Source organism: Triturus cristatus, chromosome 4_1 (genome assembly GCF_964204655.1).
Source record: "Triturus cristatus chromosome 4_1, aTriCri1.1, whole genome shotgun sequence".
Taxonomy (NCBI): domain Eukaryota; kingdom Metazoa; phylum Chordata; class Amphibia; order Caudata; family Salamandridae; genus Triturus; species Triturus cristatus.
This window is the reverse complement of record NC_140585.1, coordinates 1,235,673,945-1,235,695,304: the sequence shown is the minus strand read 5'-3', so window position 1 is coordinate 1,235,695,304 and position 21,360 is coordinate 1,235,673,945. Positions and strand designations below refer to the sequence as shown.

The window sequence follows — 21,360 nt, the reverse complement described above, 5'->3', positions numbered from 1 at the left end:
TTGTAACGCTTTTCGCCCCAATAGGGATGGGTATTCCCAGACGTGGGACCCGTGCTCACTACGCCACTGGAGTCAAGCTATCCTGGCTGATGACGGCTGATAGCCAGAAACTGGTCCTAGGATGCTTGATTCCGGTCCAGGGAAGACATGGCTTGGCCGTTCGGGCTGGACTGTTCCCATGAGGCACAGGGTCAAGACTGATTTGCATATGGCCATGTCTAAACTGGGGTGGTGTAGTGGGCAAAAGAACGATGGATTTAACCCAGATCTCTTGACTGGGGGAGAATGTCTGCATTGTCAGCATTCCGTCCATCATTTGTTTGTTGTAACGTGTTTATAGCACAGCGCTTGCTTTTTTTTATTGTCTGTTTTTGTATTTATTTATTTACTTTGTATTTATTTACATTGTTTTCACTTTGGCGGCACACGCGCTTTACCTTTAGCCATGTTAAGCTAAAGTGCGGGTGCTGCGATTGTTGAAAAAGTAAAGAAATAGGAAAAAAAAAGTGGCCCGCCATTTTTTTCTATTTCTTTACTCTTGTTTACCTGTAGAGTGTGGCCCCTGGCTCTGCAAAGGGTACAGGGGTGGCACTGGGGCACCGTGGCTTCTGACACGCCTTAGACACCCCAGTGCGCGGCTCACGTGCATGCTTTCATTCATATTTGCCTCTGCAGACTCGGATGTGCTTGTGTTTTTTTTTTTTTTTTTTTTTTTTTTTTTTTGAAAATTTTATTGAACAATCAATCAATTACAAGCATGGGCCTACAACCACCAGGGCCGGCCGCTAGATTCAGAAAGGATCATACAGATGTTAAGGCAGTAGTCGACTCCCGGGGCCCAGCCCCGTACATGGCTCCGGATAGTCCTAGGGAAGCAGGATACATAGGTTTAACATAAATAACAAATAAAAACAAAAGGCGAGGCGTAAGGGCAAAAAATGTGGGTCAGGCTACATCCGGGGGACTCTACTTCAGACCTTCAAATAGCTATCAAGAGGAAGGAGTACTGATAGGTCGGGGGGGGGGTCACGGGAGAGGAACGTCTATATTCGGTTATTCCAAAAGTCGCAAGGAACCATCAAGGGTCAGGGGGACAAAGCAATATCGGTGTCCACTAGGGGGGGAATACAGATACCCCCACGATACGCGTTCCATTGCCCCCAGATTCTACCCCATGCCCCCGGTTTACCACGAGCCACATACACAGTCTTCTCCCTGCACATGCACCAGTCCATGTTCTCCTTCCATACGGACACGGTGGGAGGCCGCTGGGAACCCCAAAGCTGCGCTATATCTCTCTTGGCAATCATGTTCCCCAGGGCCGCCCACCGAGTCTGAGCCGCGTTATAATCATTGGGCTCCCACACATTCAGGACACAGCGACGCACCTCCGGCAGCAGCACAACCCCGGTGACTTGTCCCATGACCACATGAACCCGGCGCCAGTATTCCGCCACCTCGCGACACTCCCAAAGGATATGGAGAAAGGTGGCTCTGAGTCCACATCCCCGCTTACAGAGCCCGTCTTCAGAAAATCCCATCGAGACCAAACGGGGACCCGTCACATACACCCGGTGGAGAATCTTAAGTTGGACCAGGCGGAGACGGGCTGGAATGGCCACTTCCTTGGGGGACGACAGTGCGGACTGCCAGTCCTCGTCGTCCAGTTCCACCCCATCCCCCGTCCACGCCTCCCGGAGGCGCACCAAGAGGTCAGCCCGATAATTGATAAGTTTTTTATAAATTAATGAGATAGTACTGTCGGGGACATGACCATCGAGTATGCGGTCCTCGAGGGGCGAAGAAGCCGGGATCTTGGTCCCCTCCCCAAAAACAGAGAGCAGGGCATGCCGAATCTGGGCGTAGCGGAAGAACTCCCTTTCCGTAAGTTCGTATTCGCTCTGGAGCGCCGCGAATGTTTTAACCGCACCCTTAATCCATAAGTCTCCCACTCTACTAATACCAATCGTGTCCCAACGTTCAAACCCCTTCGTTGTCCAGAGGCTTCCCAGGCGGTCGGAGGCAAACAGAGGAGTGGCACATGTTAATCGCTCACTCCAGCCCAAGGCTACATTGGCCGCCTTCCAGATCCGTACCGCAATCTTAGTAGGGCCCGTAAGGGTCCGTCCAGCCGAGCTGGAGTAAAGTGCCCTGTTATAGTTTCCGCCGGGAAGCAGGAATTTATCCATCTCATACGCCGGATTCAAGCCAGGCGCATACGTGGCATGGTTAATGGCCGATAGCTGTGAGGCCCAATAATACCTGCGAATGTCGGGAAGCGCGATGCCCCCGTCGTACCAGGGGAGAGTAAGCTTTGCCAGAGCGATACGCGCCCGTCCGTCCCACACCAGTCTCCTCTGCAGGCTCTCCACCTCCCGAAAGTAGGACACAGGAATAACATCGAAGGAGTTCTGAAGTGCATAGAGAAATCTGGGAAGGGACATCATTTTAAACAGTGCTGCCCGACCCAGCGGGGACAAGGGCAGCTTACACCACCGAGCCGTGTCCTCCCTCAGACGCCGAAGTGGAAGCAGGAGATTCTGCTCATAGCGAGCCACCGGGTCCATCGAGACGTATATTCCCAAGTATTTAAAGCCGGACAGAGATTGGATCGGAAGCCGAGGCGGCAAGAGAGGAGGGTCACCGGAGATAGGATAGACAAAGGATTTAGACCAGTTGATCGTTAGACCCGAATTTCTCCCAAAGGAAGTCAGAACATCAAAGAGAACATTAAGCGACTGCCGCGGCGAGGTGAGATACAGGAGAATATCGTCCGCATACAACGAGACCCGATCCTCGAAGCCCGGGGCCCACCGGATCCCTCTGATCGAGGGCTCCCAGCGGAGCCAAGCCGCGAGCGGCTCCAAGGCAAGAGCAAAGAGCAGAGGGGACAACGGGCACCCCTGCCTCGTACCCCTACCGAGAGCGAAGGGCCGAGAGACCCGCCCATTAACTACCACCTGAGCCATGGGTCCCGTGTAAAGAAGCTTCACCCAGCCAAGAAATCCCTCCCCAAAGCCGAATTTGGTCAAGACAGCCCAGAGGAATGGCCACTCGATGGTGTCAAAGGCCATCGTGGCGTCTAAAGAAACCAGCACGGCTGGTTCGGAGAGGTACTCCGCCCTGGCGAGGGCGCCGTGAAGACGCCGCAAGTTAAGAGCGGTGTTACGGTGAGGGATGAAGCCGCATTGATCAGGATGAATCAAATCGCAGATGACGCTCAACAAACGATTGGCAAGGACTTTAGCCAGGATTTTAGGCTCTGCATTTAGCAGTGAAATAGGCCTGTAGGAGGCACAGCGATCTCGTGGCTTACCGTCCTTGGGGATCACGACTATCGTAGCCAGACGCTGGTCGTCAGGAAGGGAGCCTGCCTCAAGGGACTCCTGAAACATACGACGGAGGAAGGGCGCGAGTTTATCCGGGCGCAACTTATATAATTCAATAGGCAGCCCGTTGGGACCCATCGCCTTGCCCGAACGAAGGGACCGAATCGCAGTTGCAATTTCATCTACAGACAAGGGGGCATCCAGCTGCTCACGGTCTTCGACGGACAGGCCGGGCAAAGCAATATCCCTCAGCAGAAGGCAAGAGTCTTCTTCATCCCTATCAGTCACCGGGGAGTACACGGCCCGGAGGTGGTCAGCGAAACATTCCACAATCTCACCAGGCTCAGTCACACACACTCCATCCGAGACACACAGCTCCGGGACCACACGATTCACTCTCTCCTTCTTATCCAGCCACGCAATCAACTTTCCCGCCTTGTCCCCGGCATCATACAATCGACCCTGCTGCTCCCTATACATCGTTTTGGCAGCGTCAGTGACAAGAGACCTGTATTCAAACTGTTTCAGGCTGAGGGCATGGAGCCCGTCCGGAGTGACACCCGTCTCCAAGGCCGACTCCAGCCCCGAGATGTCAGTCTCCAGCTTCACCACTGCCTCACTCTTGAGCTTCTTAGCCACCACTATCTGGGAGAGGGCGTGTCCGCGGATTACGGTTTTAAAGGCTTCCCACAGGGACATTGCGGACGACACCGACCCCTCGTTTTCAAGGAAGTATTGGTCCATAGCCTTAACCAGGCTGTCGCGAGTCATAGGGTCTCGCAGGTACCACGGGTTAATGGGAGCAATCCGCCCTGCAGACCGCGACTCGGTGTCAAAGAGCAGCCACAGCGGGGAATGATCGGAAATACCCCGCGCCAGGTGCCTAACCTCTCGAATCCGACCAGTCTGTGCCGCGGGCATAAGGAAATAGTCTAACCTAGAAAGACTCCCATGCGCCCCAGAGTGAAAGGTGTACTGACATTGGGTCGGATGCATTAATCTCCAACTATCCACCAGGCCGAAGGTCTCCAGCAGGCCACCAAGCCATGCCTGGGCAGCGGGGAGGGCCCTGGGTGGGTGACGATCCAGGTCACCCGAAACCACCGAATTAAAGTCCCCGCCCATAAGCAAAAGACCTTCCGGAAGTTCAAGCAGCATTCGACCCAAGTCCGCGAAGGTGGAGTTCTGGAGGCCCGGGGGGACGTAAACTGAGACCAGGGAAAGGGGCTGCCCCTCCCACCTCCCAGTCAGACACACATAGCGCCCTCTGTCATCCGAGATTACCCTAGTGATATCCAACGGAAGTGAGGATCGCAGGAGGATGCCCGCCCCCCTGGAACCAGTTGTGAAACCAGAATGGGCCACGAGGCGGTATCCCCCCCTGTTCATTGCATGACAAACATTGCCAACCAGATGCGTCTCCTGGATAAACACCACATCAGGAGTCAGACGACGCAAATACTGCAGTACTACACCCCGTTTGATACGATCCCCCAACCCATTGACGTTCCATGACATCAGTCTCAACCCGTCCCCCCCCATCCCCTCCAATAGATCAAAGGCCCCCCAGTCAGTAGCACAGTTCCCGAATCTGGATAAAAATCAATACCTCGCCCTGCGAACAAAAAACACACAGCAAAACAACCCCTCCCTCCCCCCAACCCCCCCCCCCAAATCCAACTCCCCCCACCCTGCACCCCTGCGGGCCAGAAAACCCCCCCAACTTGCAGTGTGCCTGTCGCCCTACTAACCCCATTCTACGAAAAGACCCCGGAGGAGGAAAGGGACCCGTCCCCGCCCGCCCCCCACACAGGTCCTAGTGAGACAAAATGAACAAAAGAAGTAAAACCCAGCTGAACAATGCAAAATGGCAAAATCAAGGACCAAAAGTCACTCCAAAGGGGACCCGTCACCTTCGGCGCCTGCAGAGGGCCCGGGACGGTCACCTCTGTCCGGCAGCGAGTCCAGCCAGTCACTCACGGCCACAGGAGAGTCAAAAAAGGCAGTCCGATCCTCATGTTCCACTCGGAGTTTTGCAGGGTAGAGCATAGAGTACTTTAGGCCCAGTTCACGGAGACGACGCTTCACCCCCTGGAATCCCATCCGCTGTTTCTGGACAAGTTGGGTAAAGTCCGGATAAAAGTTAATGGATGAGTTCTCATGACGAACCGGGCCGTGGACCCGTGAGGCCTGCAGAATCGCTTCTCGGTCTCTATAGTGGAACAGTTTGGCCACGATAGGCCTCGGGGGGGGGCCCCCGGCCGTGGCCGACCGCCCGGAACTCGATGGGCCCGCTCCACGGCAAAGAACTTACTTAGGCCTGCAGGGGCCAACTGTTGGAGGATGAGTTCCTCGACCAGGAGGTCAACCGGGCGGTTGTCGGAGGACTCCGGTACGCCTATGACACGGATGTTGTTGCGTCGGGCCCGTCCCTCGAAGTCCTCCAGCCGCCGGGCCATCTGATCGTTGACCGCCTTAATGTCACCAAGCGCGGCCTGCAGGTCCGACACATCCGTACCAAGGGTGGAGGTCCGCACATCGAGAGCCTGAACCCTCTCGTTCGTTTTGGAGAGATCTGCCCGAATTAAGGTGACATCGATTGCCACCGTGTCGATTTTACGGGCCGGGGCCTCGTATTGCGTGGCGATGGTTTCCCTGATGCCATCAATGGCGCCCATGATGTCCTGCAGGGAAAGCTCCGGAGAGACGGTCGTGCCACCACCGACGGCATCCGGGGGGGGGGGCGGTCGCTCCAGGGGACCCTCTGCCCTGAGTGTAGCGGTCCATGTTGTTGGCCTGGACCGGTCCCCCGCGGAGGGAGGCCTTAGTCTTACGCCCCTCGGGGCCCCCCTTGCCCCCCATGTGGTCACGGACACCGAAGGGGACCGCCGATCAAGAGTCGTAGGGGCACCGGCACCGCAGACCAGCGCCTCACCAGAGACCACAATATAGCGGTGCGGGGGGACCCAAGGCGATGGGCACACTAGTGGCAGGTGGAGACAAGGCCTCGCGCAGAGGCCAAGGAAACACCCCGCCACATCAAGTGCATTCGCAGGCCAGCCCCCTGAAGTCCGAAAGTGAAACCGAAAGTGGTAGAGCGGCCACTGGCACCGCACTGCAGCCGCTGTTGTTCAATTACGACACGGCTCCACGGTTCACCTTCGTCCCGGGCACCTCTGTCGGGTGGGTCCCAAAAGTTCGAACAACGACAACTCCTGATTCCCAGGTCCGATTCGAGTTCTGAAAAGAGATACGTGCTCAGCCGGTCTTCATCTGCCAGATTCCATAAACCACATCAGGATATTCTCAGGATAAATTCCGAGGAGCAGCAAGGGTCCGGGGAGCCCTGTGCTCACGCGACCATCTTGGATGCGCGCTAGGCTCCTCCTCGGATGTGCTTGTTAATCTTTCTCTTCGCTGTTTACCCTGGAGTGAGCTTAAAATGGTTATGCCCAGGTGTGGTGTAAGGCGAAATGAAAATGTGTTACAAATAGGGAGGTAATCGGTGAGCACAGAGCGGCGTCTATCCCAGTAGGAGCAGTCTCACCCAGCACGCCCACGAAAGGTCAGCCTCTGGTTAACAATTCATAAAGGCCTTTCTGGCGGGTGACAGCATGTTCCTGCGCCTTATCAATGGATTTGTATCTCATCAGAGGACCCCCTTCCCCCACCACGCTGTCCTACTGATTGCTTCTCGGTTTAATTTTATCCTTTGCATTTTCTCAAACCAGTCGCCCACCCATGATCTGACTAGTTAATGACGGCGGGGGTTCGGCGGTTATTTAAAAATTTCTCCTTTGATGGAAATCACACACGTACGGCATGACGCTAGAATGCTCACATTACGTATTGCATGCGCTTTACTCTGTGGCGTGCACGCACAGTCCATCCGCTAAGTCAGCTGGAGCGGAGTCTTGCCTTGGGTGACTATAAACATTTGAAAATTAAGTTTTCCTGTTTCAATTATCCCAGGTAAGGTCGTCGGAAACCCAGCTCCTCTTTAAACAAATGACTCGGAACTGCTTAAAGTTTCCTTTATTTGGAGGACAGTTTCACAGAAGGTTGTGTAACTTGTGGATATAAACGTTTCCTCTATTTTGATCCACGATGACCAATTTAACAAGCATTTGCAATGCAAAAGGTCTCGCATTTACACGAGTTTAAGCTATTGGCATTGTAAATCACGATGCCTTTTTATTTATGGTTCAACAACATAAATAAAAGGCATTGTCATTTACAATACCAATAGCTCAAACCCATGTAAATGTGAGACCTATTGCATTGCAAATGCTTGTTTTTATTTTGTGAGTATTGTAGATTTTCATTTTATGCATAACCGCTGTCAATTCTTTAGTCGTATTGTACACATTTTTATATGCTCTATAAGCTGTCTAATCTCCTGCCAAATGTAAAAACATTTGTTCTTTAAAAGTCCATTTTAGTTCACTAGACTTGCTGCACCACCACTCTAGACACTGTATCATGCCCTTCCATGTTTCACACACTGCCAAATCGCCTTCTTTCTCACTTCACTATGATTCTTTGGCTTTATTTCATAGTGGCAGTCGTCAAACCGTCCGACTTCATCCTGTTCACCAGATTATTCTTCATAATCTCTTCTCATTTTTATTTTATTTTGTTTTATCCTTTATTTGGTCTGTAGTGATCTTAGGAAACGAATCCAAAGTTTCAAACACTTTCATGTGCCACAACTTTTTCCCCTAACAAAATCTAGCATCCATCCAATCATGTACAGCTTTTCTAACCTCCCCTCAACATTTTATGTTAAAACTTTGTCTCATATCCTATGTGTTCAGTGCTTAAAACTGTGCAGGTCTAGGGTTGTGGATTAGTATCAAACCAGGAACGTCTCAAGTATGCAATCCTATCTTTCATCATATGATTGTGCCACTTCTTAAGCCACAAAAAAGTGTTCATGCCACAATTTGTGATCATCTCCTAGGCGGGACTTATGACTAGTAGTTTAGGCTGTCCTTTTGATAGCAACTTTGAGTTAAATTTGCACCCGTTTCAGAATTCAAACACACTTAACAAGACACATTATAACTTTATCTCAGTATCTCAAAATACAATGTAGTAAGACAAAACAATAAAACCTATTTGTGTACTGGGAAACGGAATGGAAATCAAACTCACTAAAAAGGAAGTAGTAACTTAAAGGCTCTACACAATCGCACATCAAGCTAGGCTTCTGACCAGAAATAACCCAACCTTATTTGTGTAGTTCAATGTTGTGCTCAGAATGAACCATCACTATTCCAATCTAGATTAGGTCATTCACGATTGGACTGTTAAGGAATTTATACATTCAAAAACCTTGGCACCACCATAGATAATTTTTTTCAATCTTGAGTTCCCTGAAATCCGAATTTTTCACAAAGTACTTAATCAAAAGGGTAAATCACAACATTAACCCTGTGCAAACTCAATACACTAAAAGAACATAAACACACTCAAGACAAACACACCACGAAATACCCTATTAATGCTTAGCAATACAGACTTCTGAACTGCACCGCCAAAGCACCTCATTCCGGCTCTAACACCACAGCAACACTTAACACCATGTAACACCACGAATCACGATTCTTCAATTGAGGGCCTAATTAACCGCATTAATTGTCAAATCTGTATGGATTGGCTAAATTAGCCAATTATCAATTAATTGGACACTAATTCTCCACCAAAATTTGTTGACGCCCAAAAGCCTCTAATTTTATGGGGGCAAATCACAAGAAAAGGAGAAATCCTGCCATTATAAATTTAGTTAATAACATTAAGGAAAAGACTTGAGACGCTAATCTCAGTTCTGTGGATTTATTTAAATATCAAATTAATCATTATAGAAGGCAACCAGGTTCGGTAATCAAGCAAGATAACTAGTATTATTAAATAATAAGTAAAAGATTACAAGCGGCTAGCTAGCCCCATCATGCACACTGACAAAATGTTTGTCTCATACGAAGTCTAAGCAAAAGAACTGCTGCATCTAAACTCTAATCACTGCTCTGAAGCTAAAAGTACAATGCATAAAATCCTGTCTGTCTGTTAATCGAAGACTAGTAAATAGGCCGTGAATACAGGAAAGAAAACGCCCATCTGAGCCTGTCTAAGCAAAGGCAGAATGTCTCTAAAGTCTGACACAGTATTATAATATGCAAATATGCTCCCTAACCCCCAATGAAATGTTAGGCTCCTCAGTGCGCTGCTGTCATTTGGGTGCAGTGTTTTTCAGCTTACCAGTTGCCCTGACTCCTCGAACACTACACCCTTAAACTTACCTGCAATTCCTTGGCCATCCTTTCACTGTAATAGAGACACTGCTTGGAGGGAGATTCCTTGAAAATAAGATGCTGTTCTGATTATCACAGCAAAGCGTAAGCGACGTCGGTGTTACCGAGGAAGGTGTCGAAAGTAGAATATTGAAAAGAAAAACCTCAGAAGTAACTCCTGCCTTTTATTTTAGGCCACTTATCTTCTGATGCCTAGACTTTGTTAACCCCATATTCAAAATCGCAGAGAGTCTGTAATCTAATGTTTTATTTTCTTCCTTCTATGCAATTTCCCTGTCCCCATCTGGTCTCTTCACATTTTCACGTTTTGGTGAACTGTTGTCAACCTCTTCTTTGTTGGAAATCCTTATCAACCCTTCAGGACTAATATACAGAATAGTGGAATTTGGAAATTCTTGTTCACAACGTCTACGACGGGCATCACACTGTCACCAGTGGCGATGAGAACCACACTCAAACCAGTGGTAGTACTTCTCAGGCCCCTTCATGATCTAGCTGTCTGTCATCTTTGCTAAATGTGGGAGGCGCCGATTGTGGTATGAGGGGATGGTTCTGCCAGTTTGTAAAAGACTGCCAGGGGTTGCCACCTTTTTAGGGCGGCATCAGTCACGTGGCCATGGGGTCTAGTTCTGTTAGTGTCTGTTCAGAGATATGCCTGTATACCGGGTCAAAGGGTTAGAATTCGAATTAAACGTCCAGGGTTGAGGAGGAGCAAAGACCTTTTGCTCACCACCTTGACACACCACCAGCCAACTCGTTTTTCATTCCAAAAATCTGTGCTGTACTGCAGCTTCATACTGGATATAGCCAGGTTGCTGGCTCCGTTTCCATTGATCTCCATTTTAATTTAAAGAGCAGACTTCTTCTCAGACCTTCCAATGGAATGGGTATAGTTTTTCAACTGTTCTTTCCATGGCAACATTTGCTAGCCCCACCACACTAATATTAGGGGAACTGGCCCAGTGAAATGAGTTCACGTTCAGAGTAGTTTTCCAATTTTTGATAGGTTAATCTGCTCTGTAGCATCCTTCAGCAAAGCCAGTTATATTTTTGAAGAAAGGGTGACTTCTTCTTAAAACTGATAGACTTTTGTTTTCGTATTCTTATGTTGCCGATTGGCTTATGGTAGAATTGGATAAAGGTGAATGGGTTTTGGATATACGCTTGGTTCATGTTGCATTTGACACTTTTCAGTTATGTACCAGTTGTGGAAAGGTAACGTATTTGATTAATCCCCTCAGAGTGCTAGGTTGTCGTGGTCTACCTCATTGATTACAGCAAATGATCCAAGAGCGAATATGCTCTCTTCTTGAGGTTATGTGCATGCATCTTGATTGAACTGATACTGAATCTTCTGCCCAACAAGTGTTGTGTGATCTCAGGTAGAGTTCAGTTGCTGCCTGTGTGGAAACGAAAGAGCTTTTGCCTTGAAATCCATCCAGTTAGATTTCCCTTAGCACTCAGAACAATGTATACAGCCTATTGATCTGCGGAGTGTGGTAAACAAGTAGGAGTATCTCCAGCCCTCTTGTTGGTATAGTTAACCAAGATGAATCGGTATTTTAAAAAAAAATCTTTTTATTAAGATAAGAAAGCAAATCAAAAATTATTGCAAACACAAATACAAAAGAGCAGTCATAAAGCTATACAATCAGGATGAAAGCAAGTGTGGCCAACAAATAATGGTAAACAGCTCGATTGGGCACATTGTACTGGAGCTAGAATCCGGGGTGTCTACTGAGTGGCTGATCTCAGGAAGCATGGGAATACAGTGATTCCTTGTCAACAGTGAATGGAGAGGTATCTTTAAAGGGGGGGCATAGCCAAGCTCTACTTTCGTTCCAGGTGGCCCACATTTTTGTCCACTTGCCCGGACAACCTCTGCCTTCATACACTGCTCTTTCAGCCTGCATGCACCAGTCCATATCGGACTCCCAATCCGAACACTTCAAGTCCGCTCCCCCCTTCCACGTTCTCGCAATGTTGCGCTTAGCAACCATGCAACCCAGGGAGACCCACAATCGCTCTGGACTGGTCAGTGACTTCCCATATATTCAAAAGACATAGCCTCGGAGAAGCCTCAATCTCCTTACAGCGATTAACCAGTATTGAGACTACCTCAGACCTGCCAGAGATTCAGTGGGTTCAGTTTATATACATGAGATCCCCGGTTCACTGGATAAGTCGGAAATCTCTAAGGTATTAATTAATATTTGCGAGTTCTTTATTTAAGCTTAACCTAGACCATGCTAGATGCAAGGCAATTTCAGTGAATGGTAGCAACACATACGCACAAGAAATATAAAAAATGCACATAAATAGAGGACACCTAGTTTTTTTTATTAAAAGAGAACAATACCCTCCATTTGATTTTTTTTTTTTTTTTTTTTTTTCTTCATTTTTTTTCTTTCAGTTTTTTATTTTATTTGTTACAAGTACACACTCCCATTCCCTCAAACCCCCTTGGATCTTCTCTGGTGACTGCACCCTTTTTCAGTTCACTCTTCAGAGTGCAGAATATAGAAAGTCCTATTTGAGCAAAATGTATATAGGGGTTTTGTCACTGTTCTAATGTAAAAACCTAACTCGCTTGGCATCAGACTACAATGAGAAGTTATCCATGTGTGAGATAACCATATTCATGATACACAGATTGTGCACATGGATAGACTCGATAGCAAACCTTTATCTTATATTGGTGAATGTGAACAATGGTAAAACATTAATAAAGTTAACTTCTATTCAAATATGGAGCAAGCAAAAAACTTTCACAGGGTGAATCCATCAGTAAAGAAATCATTCACCTGGCCCCACTAGGCAGGAGGGCTCATAAGTGCTGAACTTGATGGGAGTCCCGGCACCCTGACTCATGTTGAGCATTAAACTTCTATAGTTTGTGTCCAGGCAATTTGGAAAATGTTTCTCATTAGAGATTTACATCCTGTGCTTGTTAAAGAAAGAATGTCTTCTGAAAGCTTTTGGTTGGAATGAAGTAGCAAGTACAGTTATGTTCAGAATTTTCAGTAGGTTTTGGTTGCTCCGTCTTTTCTTAGTCAATTTATTGATTAGACTGACACTTCTGATACAGCTATTCGGTCATCATGCTGTAGGCCTCATTTGATAATAGTAACATCCTAATAGACTTAATAAAGCAATGACATTTGCATCTGTTTGGCCACATGCTATTTCAAAGAAAGTAAGCTGTTGACCATTAAATAAGATCATTCACCTTGTCTTTACTGTGGTTCCTTACCATAGTATAATTTATTCTGCTTTAGAATTCATATAGTGTTCTAGTTTATACTAGTCCTGTATGCGTATGTTAAGGCTTCTCGTCGCAAGGCTGGAGTGTTAGCTTCAACCCAGATCCATAGTTTACTAGTTCTACAGATTACGTTGTATAATTTTATATTTTCTGAGATCAGGGTGACAGTGTATACCTTTTTTCTAAAACTAATAGTTTTCTTAAATGATAAGTTTTATCTCTGAAACTTGCATTCTGGCTACTCCATAAATTAACAGGTTGTGGGTCTCAAAATATATTTGGGAAGGCTGTTTGTTAAGTCTGATACCGTTTTCATCGTGGTGGGCAAACTGAACTCCAAAACCTAGTTTTAGAGCAATGTTGTTGATGCTTTGACTGCCAAACATTTGTCTAGTAACCTTCCACTTGTTACGGCTGCTAGCTAACAAATACCATCCTCTAACCCAGCCAGACCAATGAGATTTTGATGCCAATTCGACAAACTTGGGCCCGACCATATAAAGTACGTGTGGTACATATTTTAGCAAATGCCTGAATTAAAAATAATCCTCCCTATTTGGCATCATAGCTCCAAGACCTGTATATGTTTGTACTTTGTAGTGCCTATTTTAAGTAATCTGGAGACCCACACAAGGCTAACTTCTCCAGAAGAACACCTTCCAGGTCACAGTTGGCAAAACGATACCTCCCAGTGGTTAATTCTACTTCTTGAACACAAACATAATTTCAAGTGAGAACAGAGTCCTTCCTACACCCTCAAGTGCCTTTTTAGTGCACCAAAGCCATATAAACCTGCTCCTCGGCATTTGAACCCACTCTACACATTAAAAAATGCATAGGTGCCCCAGAAAACCTAAAACAGCACACCCGACCACTACACGCTCAATTCTGCACTATTGCCTATTTGCATTGTGATTTCTTCCTAGCAGTGAAACGCAACACACCTACACCCTCTTCCCAAAAACATAGCACCAGAACCACTTCTTTCGGTAACCTAATAACAAAACATAACAGTCCTTACATGAATGATTATCACCCATTGCAGACCAAAGAAGAATGGAGTGTCCAAAGGATCGTTTGATCATACCAAAACGTTTGGGACCACATTCCAATGTAAATAGAACCATCTTCAATTCTCACAGAATGGAATTAGGCCAGACGCTAAGATACCTGCCTGTCTAGACTTTGGTAAGTGTGAGTACCCAGAATCATGTGGATAGTCCTTTCCAATTCACAAGCCTCCGCAACGCCACAAATATGGTGGAAATGGGCTCTAAACGTGCTTCTAACGTGACCAGTACGGGTGATTGCATTCCACAGTGGTTTCAAAATCCGTTTGGGGTGTAGTTATAGCTTCTCCAGTGCAAATGTTTGCATGGATATGGCTTGGTTGAGTTACCGGTCATGCAGCAAAAGTAGACTTTTTTTTCTTTTTTACCTGGAACTACAATCTATCCACCTTTTTATATATTTTTCTTGTAGCCAAACCTCTTGAAAATTGTCACACAGTCCTTGTCCGTGTCGCCCACAGCGATTTGTCCCTTGCAGACTTATTCAGAAAAAAATGCCTGACCTCCACAAGCAGAGCATTAAAGATTGGTGACCATCTAGCCTCAGACTCCCGCCAAGTTCACCCCCCCCCCCCCCCCCCCCCCCCATGGATCCTTGATATTTAGGATTGTTCCATTCTTTCCAGTCTGATGCGGTACTGTATACAGGAAGGTAAAATGGATAGAGATGAGTAAGTGGCTAGGAAGACATCTTAACAAGTCAGAGGCCAACTATGCTGCTCACTCTCACATAAAGCCCTTAATGGGCGAGCAAGGAAAGGAAGGTCATAGGCTGCAAATGATTGCAGGAAGGCCAAAAACAAATCGTGTTTTGCCTATTTTCCGTAATGGTTTGTCACAGGTGGTGTGTAACTTTATTCTTATGTTTTTTCATTGTGTGATTAAAGAAGGGAGTTTGTCTTATTCTGCTTTGTTTTGTTTGGCAGGAGTCATGCATGGTAATGGACCCCTTGTTGAAGTCTGGTTGGTTGATGCCAGTTCTGGCAGCTTGACCTGAGTCATTTATTGGATGGTTGAGTAGGAGGTTCATGTGTGGTGGGATGTAGTAAGATCACTTTCTCTACGCTACTCATTTTTTCTGAGTCCGCTGTGTCAACTTAGGTTTTCCTTCTCCATTCTGAATATTAAAATTCTCTATGTTCACAGATTGACCTGTGGGGAGGCCATGGATGATTTAAATCTCCACTATAGATTCCTAAATTGGAGGCGGCGGATCAGAGAGATCCGGGAGGTGCGGGCTATTCGATACCAGGAAAGATTCAAGCACATCTCCATTGATGGTGACACACTAAGGTAAGGTTTTTTTTAAAACTTTTTTTTTTTAGGTGGTCTGGCGAGGGAGAGGGTTAGTTTTGGAAACATGCAGGACAGCTGCTGTAAGTAAGGTTGATCAGCTCTACCACACCATCTTAAATTATTCAGCTACATTCTGTGGTATCTCATTCACAGTAGTTCTTATTTTATGAAACTTGATCCAACTTTGGGAATAACATAAAAATATATACACACCATTTGTGCTGAAAGTCTGGGGAATTACTGATGTCTTTTTTAAGTATTCTGACTCTTACATCTTCAGCTGCCCTACTTGGTAACTGCTAACCATTGCCATGTACAGCAAGGAAATTGTCCACTGTTGCAATGTTCAGCAGTTGCCATGGCGTCTCTATGATGAGTATTGCACTTCAGGGTTTTCATTGCTGTCTCATGTGCTAGAAGCCACACATTCTCAAGAATTTGTTCTTTCATAAATTTACATGCTTGAATCATGCCATTGGTTGAGGTTGGATTCCCACTCTAGTCCCAGTGAGCAGCTGCAAGGTAAAACATAGTTTGTAAAACTTTAGTCACATCATTAACCTACTCACAGCATTCTAGAAAGAACCAGCCAAAGTCCAGACAATCTGGAGTAAGTAAGCTCATAGAGCACCGATTCCTTGGCCCCGCCTCCAAGGCAACTATATCTTAGATTTGTACCTCACATCGTGTGTGAAGAGTCCCCTTCAACTATTTAACACAAAGACCCAGAGGTAAGGCTACAGATATCAGAATTTAAGCCAATACCATTCTCTGATGAAGAGTCAGATGGTGACTCAAAGGCATAAAAACATCTTAAGTGCACATTCAGATAAGAGAGGCTCTGAAACATTGAATCCTGAAAAAGAATGCCATTCATATCCTATGACCCTCTGTTAAAAGTTAACAAGAAAGCAAAGGACAAAGGTTTTTCATCAGAAGAGCCAATCCTGCTTGGCAAAACCAAGTCTAAGAAAGCGTCAGAGGCACCAACACCAGACACCAAGCATTGGCAAAGCCAATAGATCTCGTCTATGTAAGCTATTGGCTTGGCCATTGAACTTTTTTGTTTTTTATTTACAGCTGGGGGATGGCGGGTCTAGAGGCAGCTCGGTGGAAGAGAGGGTGTGCAACACAGACCTTGTAGATGCCTCCTGCTCCGCCCTGTTGCCAGCAATAAACAAAATGCGATATGACATAGCCTGCGCTGGCCATGTCATAGCGTTGTTTTTTCAGTTTATTTTTTTTACTTTCAGCAAAGTTGCTGCTGTGTAACCTGGCTAAAACAATGACATAGACAACAGGTTGCATTAGAGAGAACTATTGGCTTTGCTAGTGCTTGTTTCTTTCTGGGAGGACTAAAGAGTGGGCGGGGCAAGCTCCAACACAGGATTAGTTTAGGAGGTGCAAGCAATAACTCGGTGGGAGGAGACCAGCGTAGTGGGAGGAGGCAAGTAACATTGCAGGATAGGGTGGGGTGGGGCAAAGCCCAGCGCTGGATGGTGCAGGAGAGGGCTAGCAGCAGGGCAGGTTGGGGCAGAAAGCGTTGAGCAAGAATGGGGCAGAGGGTTAGAGGTCAAGCAAAAACACAGGAGGGGCAAGTAACAGGATGGGGGGGGTAAGCAGCAACACTGAACTGGACTGGATAGGTTTGGGTAAGCAACGGGACAGAGATAAATGGAAAGGGCAATCAATGTGATAGAGGCAGGGTGGGAGGGTGCAAGCAACAACACAGAGAAGGAACATGAGGGTGGGATGACAAGCAGCAATACTGACAGAAGGGAGTGTGGCATCATGCAGCAGCAGAGAGGAACTGGAGGGGGCAAACAAGAACATGGAGCGGGTCAGAAGGGTGGGAGGCGACAACATGGAGAGGGATGGAGGGGCAAGCATCAACATTAGAGATGGGAGCGTGGGGGTAAGCAACAACACGGAGTGACGGGGGTAGACGCACATGATGGATACGGCCTGCAACCACACTCTCTCTTAAGGAGCGCTTCAACTAAAAAAAACCAGTAGCTCCAAACATTCATGCAATGGAAGGGCAGAAGTACTTGAGTCATTCTCCAGGGGAGGGACAGACTCACGAAGAGGAAGTGAAGGTGGTACCTTCTGGCCAAAGGAAAGCAAGTAAATGAGAGTAAAGATGAAGCCAACTGGTAGGGGCTCTAAACCCATTCTAAGTAAAGAAAAAATCTCAGAAGCAACCGTGCATGTGCTATCACAGTTGAGATCTAATCACGACCATTGACAACATTGCTGATTATCATAGACAATTAGGAAACATGAGTTGTTGCCAAAAAGCTTCTTGCAGTTCAATTGTAATCGTCAACGGTGTTTACAAGAACCTCTATTATGGTGTTAACAATTGCACCCACGAAGATGACTGTCAACCAAACCATTGATGAAACTTACCTTGTCAACATTTAAACGACCTCAAACATCGAAGGCTTTGTTATCACTTTCTCCTAAGCCCACCAAAACATCTAAGTTCACCCTAAACTCAGAGAGGTACCTCAACCCGTCCAATACTGGAGCACACAACTCTGAACAAGGCCTTGCCAAGTCCATCCTACCATTTCATCAATTTGGAAGAGTGTCAAGAAGATGGAATATTTGGGCTGACTTTTGGCCCTACTCCACTCAACTTAAATGACCAAAACCCTGGTTGCAATGATAATGGAGTGGCTAAATCTGAATTCCAGTATGAAAATGAGTTTGGAGTTCCTGCATAAAGAGTTCCTTTCCATATAGTTCAGGAATATGAGGAGGAAGAATGGGAATACTGTAACAAGCCCTATGAAAGTCTACTGCCAACCCATGATGCAGGTATCCATGAACCAAGTTAAAGACCCACGGCTAATGTTAGCAGACTACTACATTCACTTTCGTGAGCGTGTGCCCACTGCTCAAAGAAAACCCCCATGTCAGCTTCACCTAAGACTACGGTACCTCAAACTTAACCCACTTCTACTCGCACACCTTCTGGTGTTACACACAGATTTACAAGAAAGAGAACTTTTGCCTATTTCTCCAGAGAACACTCATTCTGAGTGGGATGAATACATAGCCCCAGTTGAAGGGGTTACAGCTACCACTCTGATTCATCTCCAGATGATATAGGTGACTTCCATAGTCTGAGTTAAAGAACATTTAAAAGACTTGACCTTCCAATCCTATCAAAAGAAACAGATTGCTTCTTATAGAACCTTAAATGGCAAACCAGCTAGAGCGATACCAGTGATTGACCTTATCTAGTCAGATATGATTGTTATTCCAAGGCCAAGCAACAAGTAAGAAGGCCCCAGATGACACAGCAATGTGTCCTATTGGACATCCACATGTGTATTCAGTTGTAATGGATGCTGCATAGAGAAGATCCTGAACATCACCGTCGCCTTGCTGCTCTGCTTCACCAATAAGAGAAGGAAGACCGACCGAAAGGTAAGAAGGCTTGATAACATTGACATTGACAAAAGGTTTTTGGCGACTGCTGCAACATTAACTAACTTTCAATGCCCTAGCAATTTTAGCCCACTGACTGACAAATGTGCTTGTATATTGCACTGTATTAGAACTTCTGCCTGAGGATAAAAAAATCTGGAGCTAAGGCTATATAACACAATGGAGAAAGAGCATCTTCTGCTATCATTGATGGTTCCATGGATATCGTGACCACACGGTTTGCACAATTGGGTACAGCAGTATTGCGACAACAAGGATGGTTGAGATCAAATTTCAAAGTTGAATTTTACACGTGCCCTGTGATGGGAAACTTTATTCAGCAAGCATTTTGATGAAGCATAAAAAAGCACACTAACACAGTAATATAGCTGATTTCGTTACAACATCGAACGCAGCTCTTTTGAGGAGCTAAACGGAGACCGTAACCATTTAGGGGTGGGTACAGAAACCAGCCATCCTAATAGTCATATAGTTAGCAATATATTCTTTGATACAGACTGCCACCACCAGCCTCTTATCAATGACAGGCTCCTCGTCGAAAGTCTGGCAATCAAGCAAAAGGTCAGGAATAGTCAATACAGTCGCAACTTTCTCGCGATGGCCACACCATGGAAACGCCTATAAGTGGAAAGATCTACTTTTATTACAGCAATTGGAAACCTTACTAGCTCAACGGTTCTGGACCTCTTACGTCTGGGACATACTTTGGAGTTCATACAAAATCTTCTCTTACTGTACCATTTAAAAAAAAATCAAAAATAATCTACACTATGATGGAAAAGGGAGCCTTAGAAACAGTTTCCAAACAGCAAAATATAGGCTTCTATTGATGTTTTTTTATTTTTTTTTTATAAGAAGGGAAAAGTCAGGCAAATGGAGACCAATTTTAGATCTTTGTCAATTAGAAGATTTGTCAAGGAAGAACGGTGCCCTTGGTGACAAGGCAAGATATTTTTTGTTGCAAGAAGGAGACTTTATGTCCACTCTTGAACTATGGGATGCGTACTTTCATATCCCCATCTGTCCCAAACATATTTGAGATTCAGTGTGGCTGGTCACCAATGTCCATTCAAAGTTCTTCCATTGGGCCTCCAATCAGCCACAAGTATTTTCATGAAATTGATGGCCCCAGTTGCAGCACATCCGAGGAAACTGGGATATCAAGTTTTTTGTCTCTATCCCCACTGCCTCAACCTCCTCCGTGATGACTGGTTAGTCAGGGTAAGTTGTTCAGAGTCACAGAACTCTGTGAACGCTTTTTAAGCTTTATTTATTTTCAGTTATATAACCAACACCACATTTAGTGACATAATGCATAGCATGTGATTGTAGTAACAAAAGAAAGTAGCAAAGCATGCAAGAATATTGCAATTGCATTTCAGAAAAAAGCATACCAGAATAGTTGCAATAGATGATGGCCATCTGACATCCCTGACGGGTATTACTGTGTAAGGGAGCGATGTATTGCTTTATCGGTAGGGCTAGGGAGAGGTAAACAGTGAGCCGCAGATGGAGGGCAATTCGTGGCAGTGTGAGCAATGCATATGTGGCAAGGGGGCTGTAGTTCCAGGTGAATCAATGTTGCGAGTATATGCTTTGCAGGTAGGCATGGAGGGGTTGCCAGACATTCTGTGGATGAGATGAGGGGGGCTTCATCAGAGTGTAAAGCTAACTAGGGATGTCGCAAAATATAAAGCTTTTGAACCATTGCGCTGCTGTGGGGCGTTGGCTGCTTCCCCAACCCAATGCATTCTCCAGCTTTTCCAGCAACCGTGCCAGCACGGCACGCCGGGAACTCTTTGGGACTCATGAACATAACCTAGCAATGCTAGCAGTGGCGTTGGGATCGATGATACCTCCAACATTTAAGATATTCGTATAAAGATATCGAACCAATAACTGTGGACATGAACATGCTAGGAGAACAAAGTTGGCATTGTCTGCGCTGCATTGGGGACATGTAGTGGGGGGAGGGGGGTCTACCCTGGCCATGAGTTTGAGGGTCATGTAGGCGCTCAGAAGAAACTTCGTGTAACTGTTTGTGATTGGGGGAGATTAACTTGATCTGGAGACGGGAGTAATACCAAATATCATCTGGCAATGGATGTTGCAGTTCCACTCTCAACACCTCGTGCAACTTGTTGTGTGCGGTGGGCACCGTGTCTAAGGGGTGTGGTATAACCTTGAAACCAGATGCTCACCGCTGGCATTGTTGATAAGAAGGGAGAGGGGGTGAAGTCTGGAGCGATGGGGTTGGAGGGAACCTGGGCGCAGAGAGCGTTCTGGATGCGATGCAAAATGAACCTGTCTAATGGCAAAGCCGTTGGAGAACATGTGTTCTCCTCCCAAATGATAGCATGCCCACCTGGAAATAGTTCACCTGTAGTTTGTAGTGCACAGCCGGGTAGTATAGCCGCCCTTTTCCTAGCTGGTGCATTAAATGACGACATGCCCAACAGTTGGTAGCGAGCGGCTGAATGTATGTGGGGGATAATGGCCGCACCCTAGGGTTCAGCGGCACGCCAACTGCCAAATCCCAGCAAACACAAATGTAAGGCAGTCTGGCGTCGGCGTGGTACCAATGGTACGACTAGTGACACAGGGCTATCCAATAATATAGGTGA

The 21,360-nt window shown here is 46.4% G+C and overlaps 1 protein-coding gene across 3 annotated transcripts in view; it reads left to right on the top strand.

Annotated features, from left to right (window-relative positions):
* SPRYD3 (SPRY domain containing 3) overlaps positions 1 to 21,360 on the top strand; it is a 324,679-nt gene that overhangs the window by 90,780 nt on the left and 212,539 nt on the right. For all 3 annotated transcript variants that reach the window (XM_085654647.1, XM_085654645.1, XM_085654646.1), the window contains exon 2: positions 15,125 to 15,271. In XM_085654647.1, the coding sequence (XP_085510773.1) occupies positions 15,144 to 15,271 (128 nt within the window). In that variant the 5' untranslated portion in view covers positions 15,125 to 15,143. The remainder of the gene's footprint in view (positions 1 to 15,124; positions 15,272 to 21,360) is intronic.